This window comes from Rousettus aegyptiacus, unplaced genomic scaffold (genome assembly GCF_014176215.1).
Source record: "Rousettus aegyptiacus isolate mRouAeg1 unplaced genomic scaffold, mRouAeg1.p scaffold_m13_p_3, whole genome shotgun sequence".
NCBI lineage: Eukaryota > Metazoa > Chordata > Mammalia > Chiroptera > Pteropodidae > Rousettus > Rousettus aegyptiacus.
Genome location: NW_023416306.1, coordinates 126028016 through 126043036, shown reverse-complemented (window position 1 = coordinate 126043036; position 15021 = coordinate 126028016). Strand labels below are relative to the sequence as shown.

At 31.2% G+C, this 15021-nt stretch overlaps 1 protein-coding gene across 8 annotated transcripts in view; it reads left to right on the top strand.

The window, feature by feature from the left end:
- ZNF280D (zinc finger protein 280D) overlaps positions 1 to 15021 on the top strand; it is a 165225-nt gene that overhangs the window by 23666 nt on the left and 126538 nt on the right. For 7 of the 8 annotated variants that reach the window (XR_001598546.2, XR_004950104.1, XR_004950103.1 and 4 more), the window contains exons 2-5: positions 2768 to 2914; positions 5204 to 5269; positions 5370 to 5509; positions 12508 to 12625. Coding sequence is in view for 5 of the 8 variants with exons in the window: in XM_016158417.2 (XP_016013903.2) it covers positions 2779 to 2914; positions 5204 to 5269; positions 5370 to 5509; positions 12508 to 12625 (460 nt within the window). In the remaining 3 variants the exon portion in view is untranslated. The remainder of the gene's footprint in view (positions 1 to 2767; positions 2915 to 5203; positions 5270 to 5369; positions 5510 to 12507; positions 12626 to 15021) is intronic. The other variant, XM_036218295.1, reaches the window with a different exon arrangement.

Here is a 15021-nt window from a genome sequence, read left to right as displayed (position 1 = left end):
CTTAAATTGGCCTATTTCTTTGGTATCTTTTTCATACTGGTAGACTCTTTTTACACAGTTTTCTTCCACATAAAAACACGTGTAGCAGATGATTGACATAAATTGAGGGACAGATGTACAATGAATTTCTCTAATTCTGTTAAAAATTAAGTATTGCCTGACTTTGCTTATTTAGTTTCCTACTCCATAGATTATTATATACCGTGTGCCTCCTGCCTATCTGTAGTATAAAGGGAAGAATACTCTCAAGATTCTCAGTTTGGCCTTGGACATATGATAATATTTTTAAACATCTGACTTAAAGAGCTCATATATAATAAGTTAAGCAGTATAGTTTAGAAAAGAAACCAATCAGTTCATTATGTCATGACATTTGGGAAAATAACGACAGTTTTTCAGTAGGTGGACTACTAAACATTTAAATAATGTTAGATCAAGAAATGATTTGTTATATAGTTTTATAGAAGGGAAAAATTAAAAAAAAATTTGTAGAAGATTGACACCTAATTTGACAAAGTATTTCCTTTGTAGCCATCCCCAAAGCACCATAGTCTTTATGTCTTATTTCATTTATCTAGTTTAGTACCACTTGTATCCATTTGTTGCTATTTCTTTAGTTTAGGCCCTCAGTATTGTCTTCCTTCCCTTCCTCTTCCTTCTTCTTCTTTTTTCTTAGCTTACAGAAATATGTGCACATCGTTTTAAAAGTCAAACAATCTGAAAAGACTAGAGATGGCTTAACCACAGTTTCTTGAAGAGTGCTTGTATGCCTATGTACATATGTATGTGTGCCATCTGTAGCATAATGTTTTAACCATTTCTAATGTTGATGATTTTTGCTTTCTTACAGATACCCCTTCCACTTATTCCTAATATATCTCAGTTTTTGATTAAATCCATATTTGATGTTTTCATTATGACCATAATAAATAATGTTCACTGATGAGTATAGTAATGTTATTAATATGCTGTTTTATAGAGACTAGCATATGGGGGATGCAGATCTTTCTTTTTTTCCCCCTTTCTTTTGGTTTATCCAATAATTAATACTTTCATTTGCTAAGTTTTTAAAAATTTGTAGTCAAGTCTTCCCATACCCTTCATTAGTTTCTCAATTATTTTACACAGTAAAACTTGGCAAGTAGGTAATTGTAAAGTTTACATTTTAATCAATTTTTGTCTTTGGTCTCTCAGAGACATTCCTTCTGAAGTACAGTTCTCTTGATCTATCTTGGACTAGTGGTTCTCAGCCTATTGAACTTCTCTTGTCCTGGGACTTTGTGTTGAATGCCATATTTCCTACATCTGTGTCTTCCTCTTTTTGATTAAGACTCATGTTTTGCTGGATTCTGTCTGTACTAGCTTCCTGAGAAAGGCTGCATTGGCTATCTTGTGTGATGTTGCTAGTCTTTACTGTCATACCTGACAAAAACGTTGGTTGTAGAATTCTAGACTGAAAAATAATTTTGGTAAGAATTTTTAAAGTATTATTCTACTGTCCTCTAGCTACTGTTCTTATTCTTGATATTTTATGTGTGACCTGTTTATGCCCCCCACCTTTGCAGATCTGAGAATATTCTCTTTACTCTTTTGTTCTGAAATTTCATGATGTTGTATCTTGATATAAATTTTCTTCATCATTGATCTGGGTATTTAGTGGGGCCTTTCAACACAGAGGATTGTGTCTTCTGATCTAGGAAGTTTTCTTGCATTATTTCTTTGATTCCTTACCCCTACTTTTTCTCTGTTCTCTTTCTGTTAATTTTATTAGGTGAGCATTGTATCTTTGAAATTACTTTTCTAACCTTGTATCTATTTAGTGTGTGTATGCATGGTTCCCTGTTTTTTTCTCTCAGTTCCAGCTCTAGGGACATTTTCAATTTTTTAAGACCTGAATTGAAAAATTTTTTGCTATCATATTTTTAATCCTATGTTTTTTTTTGTTTTCTGGGTATTTTAGTAACATTTTTTTCTTCTCTTACAATAGCTCTAAAGATGCTAATTGTATTTTCTGTTCTTTTTTTTCCTACTCTCTGTATCACCTCTTTTCCTTAGGATTCTTTTTATGTTTTATTGATTTTGGTCTGAAAGACAGGAAGTTATCCTAAAATTTCTGGTACTTATTGGTTGTCCATCCATATTTAAAAGCAAAGCAGAAAAATGCTTCCTGTTAGCTCTGTCTTTGGTCAGAACATCTAGGGTGGTGATATTTACTGTATGTTCTTTAGTCCGTATCTTCAGGTAAGAGATATCTAATTTGCCGTGAATGGAATAAGTCTCATTTTGTTCCCTTATTTTAGTCTAGCACCTCATCCCTGCTTTGCTCTGTGCCTGGCATTTACTGAATTTGGTTCACTTTTTGTAGTACATCTCCCACCAATTTTCTCTTATTTTTAGTTTATCTCTCATTTGTTCATACTTTTTTTCAGATAATGATTAGGTGCAGTCTTTTTTGTAGGTATAATCCTATTCCAGGCATATGACTGAAACTCACTTTGATTGTTCCCAAATTTTCTATCCATTGTAATGAACTCAGTCAACCATTATCTATTTATATCTGTTTTTCCGTCTCTCTGTCTATCTAGTTATCTGTCATCTCTATCTTAGAGAATGAGCTCTGAGTTTCTCACTGTTGCTACCATGTACTAACTACAGATATCAGGTTACAAATTGCAATTGGGGTTATTAAAGTAAATCTTAAATATCATACTATGTGTTACAAAAATATATTTTTGAAAATAAGGTTTGCTTTCCTTTTGAAAATTAGATAATTCAAAAATGGCAGAACTCTTTATGGAATGTGAAGAAGAAGAATTGGAACCATGGCAGAAGAAAGTGAAAGAGGTTGAGGATGATGATGATGATGAGCCAATCTTTGTTGGAGAGATATCAAGTTCAAAACCAGCAATTTCAAGTAAGCATTTGCTTTCAGGGAAGCCAAGTTTTATAAGATACTGTTTCCAATGGAAAAAATTATGAAGTGTCTTATAGGTACTTATGTCTTTGTTCTTCTGTAAGGAGTTGGGGATGAAAGATTGCGTGGGAGATAAGTAAAAATTTCAGAAAAAGGGTTGGAATGTGATCGAGGACTTGAGGAAGGAGGTAAGAGGTTGAAATATCAGATCTGAGAAGAAGATATGGACTAAGATTAGCCAGTGAGATCTTTTGATACTGGAAATCATAATTTTAATGGAGTCAGCTAACCTGTTTATCCGTACATAGCTACAAAATGTATAGGCAATGAATGATTGCACAATCACTGGCTCGTATGCCAACAAGGGCTTCTGACTACTCATTTTTCAGCAACTCCCATTTATATTCATGGAAGAGAAGGTTACTGTCAACAGCCACTGTACTTGGATGACATAGCAGTTAGTATAAACTTAAATCTTCATGGCTTTCTAGCAGAACACCTCAATACCTTTGCAGATTATTAGATTTCAGTTAGAGTAATTGGGTTTGACATTGTTATAATGTCAAAGCAAAGATCAATGACATTTGTTAAAAAGTCTACTCAAAAATATAGGGAAACACAAAGGGATAATGTACAAATTTTAGGTTTTCTTACCAAGGCAGTGCTTAAAAGTGTGGTTAAGAAACTACTTTAAAATTTTCTGAAAGCTGGTTCTTTCTTCCATTACCCCTAAATGTATAATGACACTTTTATTTAGCTTTATTAGAAGGAGGGTAACTTAACCAATTTAATTCTCAATACCATTTCCTGTGACAGGTCGATAATCTCTCATGGAGGTTTCAGATGGAGTGCCACTTTGATTATAAATTGAATGATGCTTGTTGATGATAGTGGAACATAATTATATATTCCTTTAATTATGGTTTTAGTCATTGTGATTATTTTATACTGGAATATTACCATATTACAAAATTGTTATTGAAATTCTCTTATTGAAAACATGACAGTTAGGATTCAAATTGAATTTATACTGATTACAGATGATTTAATAGTGTTCAGCTAGAAGAGTGTATATTAGTTTTAAAATAATTCTGTCAAAAAGGAGATTGACCCCAGTACATTTTATTTTTTGAACTGTTAAGATGCAGAATTTAAATGATTTTATTGTTATAAAATATTTTAATATAAGGATTATGGGTTGAGTATTTATATAGAACTGCCAGAAGGAGAGTAAAATCTTGTGCTTTGTAAAATAACAACCACCAAAAAGTACTTTAGCAATAGTTCTTTAATGGTTTAGGTAAATACTTAATCTTGAATTTCTGAATGAAAATGGTTTTAAGTAATTGGAGCAGGTTTTTTTTCTACAAGACATCTGTAGTGTTTAAGTATAGAGTACTGCATTGCTTTTACCAGAATACAACCCTACTTTTTGTGTGGCTCTTTATAGAATTATTTTTTGGGATTTTGTTATTTTCTACTATGAGGGAAGAGAAGGAAATTTCAATGATGTTTGGTGTGTGTTTGTGTTTTTACCTTTTTCTAACCAATTTTAGGCAAATGCCTACTCTTCCAAATTTCAGTTTGATTATTGAGTAAACTGGAAGTCACAGAGTTCACATGCATACAAGAATTAGGAATTTGAAACTGTCCTGAAAGTCTTATTATGCTCAGATTGACTTCTGGTATAGAAGTAGATTTGAAACCCCTTAAGTTATAAGATATTCTGGAATACTGTAAGTTCATTTTAGTCTGCAGTCTCTGATAGTTTCCTTTTCAGAACTCCAGAGAGTAATGGTGTAGATAATCCAGTGAGATCCTTCATAAGGACATCTCAAGGCTTTTAGGGATGCGAGTGGGATATGGAGTTTGGACAAGGATTTGAATTTGAGTAATAGGAACCTGAGTTTATACAGCCCTGTCATCTTCAAAGAAAGTTATGTACTTAAATTGTAGGTCGTATTTGAATGTATTTTTGGAAAATTTTTACTAATGATCTGAACTATTTCTTTGCCATGCAGAGGGTTTGACTTGTATTTAGTCTGATTTATTGATCTTTTACTTCTGGCTTTTGGATTTTGATAATTAAAAAGGTTCTAATTCTGTGAGACAATTAAGACTGATAATCTTGTGTCATTAATAAAGATATATATGTTTAAATTTAACTGTATTTGTAAATCAGTGATAACATATACTCCTTCCTGGAATCTAATTATTTTCAGTTCATGATTTCTGTTAATATATATATTTCATTCAAATGATGAATTTTAAAATAAATATTTTTTATAGATATTTTGAATAGAGTAAACCCCAGCTCATATTCGAGGGGAATAAAGAATGGTGCACTCAGTCGAGGTACAGTATAATTTTACTATTTTAATTTTAAAGTGAAGTATTTTGATGTCATTGATTATATAGAAATATATTCAATATATTGTGTAATTTTGAAATACAGGTATTACTGCTGCGTTCAAGCCTACAAGTCAACACTACACGAACTCAACATCAAATCCAGTGGCTGCCTCGCCAGTAAATTTTCATCCTGAATCTAGATCTTCAGATAGTTCTGTTATTGTTCAGCCTTTGTCTAAACCTGTAAGTGTTTCTGAAACTACACAGTCAGCTCAGGGATACATTGGATATTATTTATCAATATCAACAATACCCAGTTAAAATTCTGGACTATCATGGGTAGTCATCAAATAGAAGCATAATCAGTGTCAGAAAATGTCACTGTCTTTATCATAGCTCAACCAGTTCCCAAAGTAGTAACTGCAGGAATTAACTACCCAGCCTGTTCTTAAATCAGGTAATATGCTTAAATTAAATAGGTACAGTATTAAAATCTGTGCCATCAAAACATGAATAAAATTAGTCAGTGATGAATATTGCATAATGTCAAACTATTTAATGTTGTAAACTGGGCCAAGTGTTCTTACATCTTAATTGGGAAAATTGTTGAGAGGCTATCATACCTTTTTATTGGAAACATACCTTTGTAGTTTAGTATAAAAAGTTCTTAACAAAAAGTAATAGTTACTTGTAATAGTTAATATTTATTGAACTCAATATGTGTTAGGCTTTGTGCTAAATGCTGTACATAAATTAATCTAATTCAATTCTTAAAAGATCCTGTGAAGTAGGCACTATTATTATTCCTGTTTTATAGCTGAGGAAACTGAGGCTCACAGATGTTAAATAATTCACTCAGGGTCACACAGCTAATAATAAATTTGGGATTTTAATCTAGACTCACCTATAGTTCATAATATTTGCACACATACATACATATATGTTGTGTATAAATGTATATACTTTAAAAAAAATGAAAGTATTGCCTTAGTGTGCCAGTTTTTAAAATGCAGTTTTCTGCCCCCTGGGGTTCCCCTGAGACTCTTCCATGGGTTTGGGGTTCGAGAGTCATCACTATTGTCATATAAATACAGAGACACTATTTACCTTTTGCACCATGTTAACATTTGCACTGATGGTGCAAAACCGATGGTGGGTAAACTGCTGGTGCCTTACTATGAATCAAGACAGTGGTACCAAGCTGTACTAGTAGTTCTTGTATTAGTCACCACCATGCACTCAAAATAAATAATATTACAGTCTTACTCAATTTCTTTGATGATTAAAATGTTATTAATATTTTTAACTCTACTCTTGAATATGTCTTTAAAAAACATTTTGTGTGATAAAATGGGTAATATTCATAAAGCACTTCTGTGTCTGAAGTATGGTCATCTTGAGGAAAAACATTTGTATGATTGAATTGTGAGTTGAACTACCTACTTTTAAAAAAATAGAAGACCATTTTTTACTTGAAAGAATGACTGACAGATCATGGTGTATTACTTATTTCTGCATATCAGTGTTATCACACATATTTCTTATCTCACATTTTTAGTGGATTAGGAGTCAGGTTATGGTTTAGCTGGATCCTCTGCTTCAAGATCTCACAAGACTTCATTCAAAGTGTGGGCTCTGAGGTTGCAGTCTCATCTGAAACTCAATTGGGGAAGTATCTGATTCCCAGTTCTCATGGTTATTGGCAGCATTCAATTCCTTGAGGGTTATCAGATTTAATCTTGGTTATTTGGCAAACATTTCCTCAAAATTGAACAAAGGGCAGCTATCACTTAAAGGAAAACAACAGAGAGTATTTCTTGTGATTGATAAAATTAGCTTTTTGATAAAATTAGAGTTTTGTAAAATTTGGATCTGCCACCGTGATCTTGATAACTTCTCAGCACTTAAAGACTTTTGTCATTGGTGGTGGTGTTAATAAATATGATTTTTTGTTATTGTGTAGTGAACTCTGTCACCATTTGGAAGATGTGCATAATTCAAAGAAATCAACATTTTTCAAAGAACCAATGCATAATGCTACAAAATCACGCATAAAAAGTCCATCAAAGTATAAGATAGACCAATAGATTTCTATGTAACAAAGTACAAAAAGTTCAGTGATAAAGAATAAGATTCCACATTGAAACAAACCTTTAAGAAAATACCAACTGTTGAATTTTGGTGTAGTATCAAAGAAGTATATCTACAGATATCCTAAATTGCTATTAAAATACTCCCTTTTTCAAATATATATCTTTACAAAGCCAGATTTTCTTTATATTTTCAACCAAAATAACATGTCCTAAAAGATTGAAAGCAGAACCAGATATGAGACTACAGCAGTTTTTGGTTAAGCTAGACATTAAAGAGATTTGGGGAAACGTGAAACAGTGCCACTTTTTTCGATAATTTTTTGTGTTTGCAGCATAGTCATTTTTCATAAAAATGTTATTTATTGTTAATTTGTAGTGGGTTTATCATTGTTCTTTAAAATTAAATCAATAAACATTTAAAAAAATTTCTCTGTTTTAATTTCTAATGTGGTAAATATCAGTAGGTAGAACCCACCTAAATAAAAACTCTTTTGGGTCCTCAGTAATTTTTAATGTAAAGGGATCCTGAAACCAAGGAGTTAAAGTACAACAAAAGTTACCCAAAATGTAAAAATTCTTTGCTATTGGTTGGAATCTAATTAACTCTGGTTATTTTTTCATTCTTATCATAAGCTATTTGAAATTGGCCTTAGAGAAATAATAAATTTTCTTTAAACTGTATTTTTGACAGTAAAGGAAATGACTACCAAAGCATCTGTAAATTTTCTTACAAATAATTAACTTTAATACCAGAATTGAATCCAAATATTTTTAGTATGAATAATCCATTTTTTCTTATATTTCATATTACTATCAGGTAATCTACCTGTTAGCACAAAAAAATGATATTTTGAGGTGGTATCTTTCATAGAAGATAATTTTAACTTATATAAAAATGAAAAGGCTACAGCCTTTTAAATCTATGGCTAAATATACTCAACTCCCACTTATATTTTGAAGATGTAATAGATCATTAAAAATAAGAATATCTTTGGGTAAACACATCCCCCAACAAATCCCAGATCCTTTTCTGTGGTTTCAGCATTCTGAAATAATGATTAATACTGATTTGAGCCCTGGACTTGTAGTTTAAAAAACTTCTATTGAAGCGAGAGACTTGAGTGCTGATTTTGCTTTGTTCTTAACTATTGTCAAAACCTCTCTGAGCCTCATTTTCTTCATTTCTAAAACTAAAGATTTTACCCAGACCACTGACTCTCAGTCTTGGATTCTGGAGTTCCACAGGCTATGTCATAATGTTTCAAAAGATGGAAAGCTACCTAAAATACAAAGATTCTTTTCTATTAGTTGGAATCAAAATTAAAGCAATGATTTTCTGTATGGCATTTGGAGGATAGAAAACCAGAAAAAGAAACTTATACTTCATTCAGTTGGACAGAACAAAGTTTTTCCAACATTGAACTCAGAAAAAAATAAAGCGAGCAGTGGTATCTTTGGTGTTATATAAGTTAGAGTTTCTAAATTAGAACGTTTTATTTTTATGGGCACAATTTTTAAATCAAAGTACCTCAATTGGTGGTTCCCAATCTTGGGGAGTTTTCAGAAGGTGAGATTTTACCATTCTGGTGTGTCCAGAAATGATGCATTAAATAAAACTCAGAGTTATTCTAATGTGAAGCCAAAGTTAAGAATGACAGAGGTGTATTCCGGAATGAATTGAGAATTCTATTTAAGGGAATTTACTCTGAATTTTGGAAGCCACTGCTTTTAATAAATTATTGTTGTTTTCATTTTATGTCATGTTTTTTTGTGTATGTGTGTTTTTTCATGAAATATCTCTATACTTCAACATCTCTTTCAGTTCTCTGTCAGGTAGCAGGAATATATTATCACTTTTAAAGTCAGTATGGTATAGGCTTTGTAATCAAACAGACCTAGTTTCTAATTATAGCTCCATCAATAAAAAGTGGGGCTGTACTGGGAACTTTACATAACCACACCTAATCTTAGTTTACCTTTCTATAAAATGGAGTATAATTGGTCTTTGGTAGTACTGTTGTGATAACTATTTGATTTAATACGTACATGTACCATGAAGTGCAAGTATATTTAAGTTTGAAAGGTTAATAACTTGAAGCTCAGAATGACTTGCCCAAGTACTAGTTAATTAAATGTGCAGGTCTTCTGAATCCCAGTCTAGCACCTATTCTACCCTTACTATTGTGTTTGATACATTTCTGGACTGTCTTAGAAGACATTAACATTTCCTATTGCAGAATTATTTTAACCAGTTATTGTTGGATAACATGTACCTGTTCTCTGAAATTGTGGTGCTTAATTAACCAGAGTTGTTTCCTAGAGAAGTATTTATCAGTATTACGTTTATATTTCTGTTAAAGTATTATTTTGGCAAATGCAAGTGAATATTTTTCATTTTTTGAAGTGCACATATTTAGAGAAAATATCTCGAAGTAAGATTGTGCTTGGTTACAATTAAGTCATATGGCATTACTGATTTTTAATACTACACATTAAGGCTCAAATGCAGGTATCTTTCTGGTAGCCTCAAATAATAGGAGTGATTTGGGTTACTTCAAAACCTGTTTCCATAACTTATTATTTTTTCTTTTTTTAAACAATAGCAATCATTTAGTCATAAATCTGCAATTTGTGTGGGGTGTGGTAAAGAAGGCTCATCTATCTAATTGATTTTTTATTGAAACATAATTGATATACAATATTATATGAGTTTCAGGTGTACAATATAGTGATTTGAAATCTGTATATGTTGCAAAATGATCTCCACAATAAGTATAGTTAACATTTGTTACCTTATGTACAGTTTTTTTTCTTTTGATGAGAAATTTTAAGGTTTCTCTTAGCAATGCAAATATGCAATACAGTACTGTTAACTATAGTCACCATGCTGTACATGACATCCCCATGACTTATTTATAAATGGAATTTTGTACCTTTGACTCTCTTCACCTATTCGTTTTCATAGTTTCTTAAACCCATGTTAATAGAATAGTAGCCAACCAAAATTCTTAAAAGTTAATTATCCCTTTTTTATATACACTTCAGTTTATAAGCACAAAACAAAATCTTTTGTTTCTATTTTAAAATAATATGCATTTTGGGAGAAAAGGATAGAAAGAGAAGAGTACATATTTTGATTTTTTTCTTTGCAGGCAGTATAGAGTATCAAATCTGAACCATATTCTATGTACAGATATGTATTCCTCTTTTTTCACTGCATATTCTACTGGGAACATGTATTTGGGTTATTCCAAAAAAGAAAAAAAAAATGACAGTGGTTACATGATAGTCTATCATTTATTTAACAATTCTTCCATTGTTGGACATAGAGATTTTAATTATTTTTGCTATTAAAAATAATTCTCCTTTATATATTTTCTCCTTTATATAATTATATAAATATAATCTCCTTTATATATTTTCATTTTCTAACTATAAACTTTTAAAGTGGAATAGTTGAACCAAAGGATATAAAGCCTTTAATAGCTACTGCCAAAATTTTCATGCAGGAAAGTTGTACCACAGGATAACTTTTACTTTTCCAATAGTGAATGTTATCATTACTTTTTAATTTTTAAATGTTAACTTTTAAAACTAATTTTAGACTTACAGGAAAAATCAAGAGCGTTCCATATACTCCCAACCCAGTTTCCCCTAATGTTAAGATCTTATGAAAATCAGGTACTTAACATTAACTAAAGTGCAGACCTTATTTGAATTTTACCAGTTTTTCTATTAATGTAATTTTTCATTCCCAGCATCTTATTCAGGATCACACCTTGCAGTTAGTTACATCTTCATAGTCTCATATTTTTCTAGCTACTCATTCTTTGTCTTTCATGACCTTGATTCTATTAAGAGGAGTGGCCAGTTACTTTGTTTCAGATCTTATCTTCAAAACAATGCCAATTCAGTAGTATAAAAATTGTCTTTATTCGCATTTCTTTAGCAAGTTGGAAAGTTTTTTGTACGTATTCATGTATTTTGCTTTTGAAATATCTCACTTTATGCCCTTTGCCCATTTTTCTCTTAAGTGAATTTTTCTCCTTTTGATTGTTAAACATGGTTAATCTTAAAACTTGTGCTTTTATATATTAAGATAAATAGAATGATCCTGAAGTCACTCTGAAAGCTTACTCTCCACGTTGATGGTCTTTTATAAATAGCATTGGAATGTATTTTATGTTTTTGTCAGTATATTTGATAGTATGAGTATATACCACTAAATTATATTGCTCATACTTTTCATACTTACACTAAACATATGTATATGCTAACATAAATTATACTACGTTATACCTGACCACATTTTGATTCATCTCATGCTTGTTTCTTCTTGCAATCTTTCTGCTAGGTAGGATGACCCTATGAAAGGGCTGAAACTTCCTTGACCCCTAAGGCCTCCAGCTGGCCTGGATCATTCCTATAACAGCTTCCTATCTAACCCCTGTCTGCCTGGCGTTTTTATTTGTTCACCCAAGCAGCTTTCATATTTGCCCTATGAAGTGGGAGATTGCCTGGCTTAGCATGGCTTTCTCTGGGATAATGGAAAGAGTAGGGGGCTCATTCTTGACTCCCAGACCCTTGGCTTATAAATTTTTCCAGTAAAGATAATTCTGAAAATCATATGGTGTGATATAGTCATCCCTAACCTTGATGCATAATACTGCAAATTTATTCTCAGTTTATGCCTTGATAATTTTGTCTTTACAGAGGTATAGAAGCTTTTAAATTTGTAGTTATATCAGTATGTTTTCCTTTTTTTTTTTTTGCTTGCATTTACCCATAATTTTGGTTAGTTCTATTTGCTCTGATGGGAATACTGAATTTTTAGTTGCCCTCTAAAGTATATCGATCTTGTTGATTTAAAATGGTTTTAATGTGTCTTTTGTCTTGAAAAAAATCAGACTAGCCCTTGGCCCTCATTTTAATTAGCTAGCCTGGAATAAGCCAACTCTTAAATTTGCTTTCAGGTCTAATAGATGATCACTTGGCACATAGTAATAATTACCCTTGTGTTTTATAAAATTAGTAATTGAGTCATCAAAGGTTTTCTTTATTTTATACACTTAAATTTTATAAAAGTTTATAAAACAAAATAATTATAACAGATAAATGTAATATTTTTTCTTTGGAATATTTTAACAGGGTTATATAATGAACTCATCACAAGTTGCATCTAGTAATTCTTCAGAGTTACTGTTTGACTTGACCCAGGATACAGGATTATCACATTACCAAGGGGGGCCAACGCTTTCTATAGCAGGTTGGTTTTACTGCTTTTTAAAAAAATTAGAAAAAGTAATTGATGAATATACATATGGATGTTTTGAAGTCCATACCTTCATATTGTTTTTGTATATTATAAGATGGAATGGTGCTAATCTTAAATGCCTTTCTTGGGTAATTTTAAATAAAATCTTATTAATAATATGATACAATATTATTAATAATATAATATTTTATTTCCTCCTGTTGATTAAGGAGGCTGCCTAACTTTGAGATTGTTCTCACTTGGCACTACACTTGGGCCAAAAAATTGGGAAATAATTTCTGTAAGTTAGCAAAAGTCTTCTGATACTTACTCTAAATGCTCTGATAAAAGAAATATTAATTAGTTTCTGTGTTGACTAGCGTGAAAAAGTATGATTGTAGTTGGTTTCTTAATTAGGTTAGTGCCTTTCTATTTCATATGAGTTACATATAATAGTTAAATATGATTATAGAGTGCTATTCTAAACTAGCTGCAATATACTCAGTGTCAGTACTCAGAAAATGCTTATTAAAGGAGTAATGAAATTTCCCTATTAAAGAAGAGTTTAAGTTCTTTGTATATTATAACTGAGTTCTTCATTAACCTAAAATAAATTAATGTGCTATGAAAGAATTTTACCTAATTGAGAATTTCTGTAATCAAGGCAGTTATGTTTTGTATATTAGCAATTTTGATATATTACAAATATTTGACTCAATAGAGATACACAAGACGTTTGAGAATTTTTAGATTATTTTCTAACAAATCAGTGTGGAGAATTTACCAAACTCACTCCCAGTTTTTTAATAATAATATCATGCCTAAAATGTTTGTTAATTTCAATAATATTTAGTTGAAATTCACTTATTTTGGTGTCACTTATACATTTGTAAAAATCTAGTTTTTAAAATAGGTAAGACCCAAAAGAAACAAGGAGAAAATGTAGTTGTCACAAATCTGGTTTTACAAAACTCATGGACTTTATTCATAGAAAAAGTCAAAATTCTTGAAACTTCTTGGAGTAAGGGGCAGTGACTCCTACTCTGTCTCTTAAGTTTTCTACTGCAGAGAGAGAGAGAGAGAGTCTTCAGCCTGTGCGGTAAGTAGGATGATTTAGAAGATGCAGATTTTAACTGTTACCCTTAAGATTTTTGTAGTCTTTAGCAAGTTTTTACATTTCAGTTTTCTCATATTATTAAAAAGGATATATATTTTTTTTTCCTATTGAAAACATTAATTCTTCAGATCTGGAATCAGCCATTTGGAGATCAAATTTTAATTCTTGTTCTACTTTAATCAGGGCATTTTGCGGTCCATATAAGATAAAACGTGAAAATGCATTATAAATTTAACAAACAGTTGTTGTGAATGATAATATGTGCTATATATTCAGTACCATGCTTAATTGACCACTGTCAAGTCATCTTGGATGTTTGGAGATTAGATTTGAGCTTGATGTTGAGTAAGAATAGGATTTTTATTGGCAGAGATAGAACTGTTCAGTGTTAAAACAAACCAAACACAACAGAGATAAATGGTCAGAATTTAAAACTCTTAAATGCAGAGTGATTTTATTTCTTATGTTTAAAAATTCTTTCACTAAGGCAATTTATTTCTACTGTCCATCTTGTTATGTTATATAATAAGATACTTAATCCACAATACCAGCACTCATTGGTTTTTCAAGCAATCAGAGCATCACACAAGAATGCTATTGTGATTACGCAAAGTCTTCCCAAGTACCATAGTATAGCCATTGTAATCATATGCTTTGAAGATGGAGAAAAAATTGTTTTTATGTTATGTCAAAGGATGAAACAGAGGAGCCAACTAGTGTAATGTTCTTATTTTTCTGGCATGTTTCCCCTTATTAAAAAGCTGACTGGTTAATATATTAGAATAATTTATTTTCCCCTAAAGTAAATTAAGATATAAAATATTTTTTAGTAATGATAATAGCTGTCATTTATTATTGAATGCTTTCTGTGTGTCAGACATTGTGTTGCATACTTTAAATACACTATCTTGATCTTAAAACAGGTCTGTAAAACCAGGTATAATAACTCTCGTTTTACAAAACAGGAAACTGAGGCTTAGAGAAGTTAAGTACATAGCTAGTCAGTGATAGAGCCTGGATTTCAACTTAATCCTGTGTAACTTAAAAGCCTGGAATATTTTTAATACATTTACTTTATCAATTCTATTTTTAATGTATAGTTGGGAATATTAAAACATAGTGTGCAGGTTTAGAATTCTTATTACCAAGTACAGTTGCACGTTATTTTCAAAAAGGATTTTTGCTTGGCCTGATTATAGCCTAAATATCCCCATTTCTCTTGCTAATGCTCTGAATAAGACTAAAATCCTTTTAGCTCTAAGGTAATGGTTTTCAGACTAAAAACTCTTTT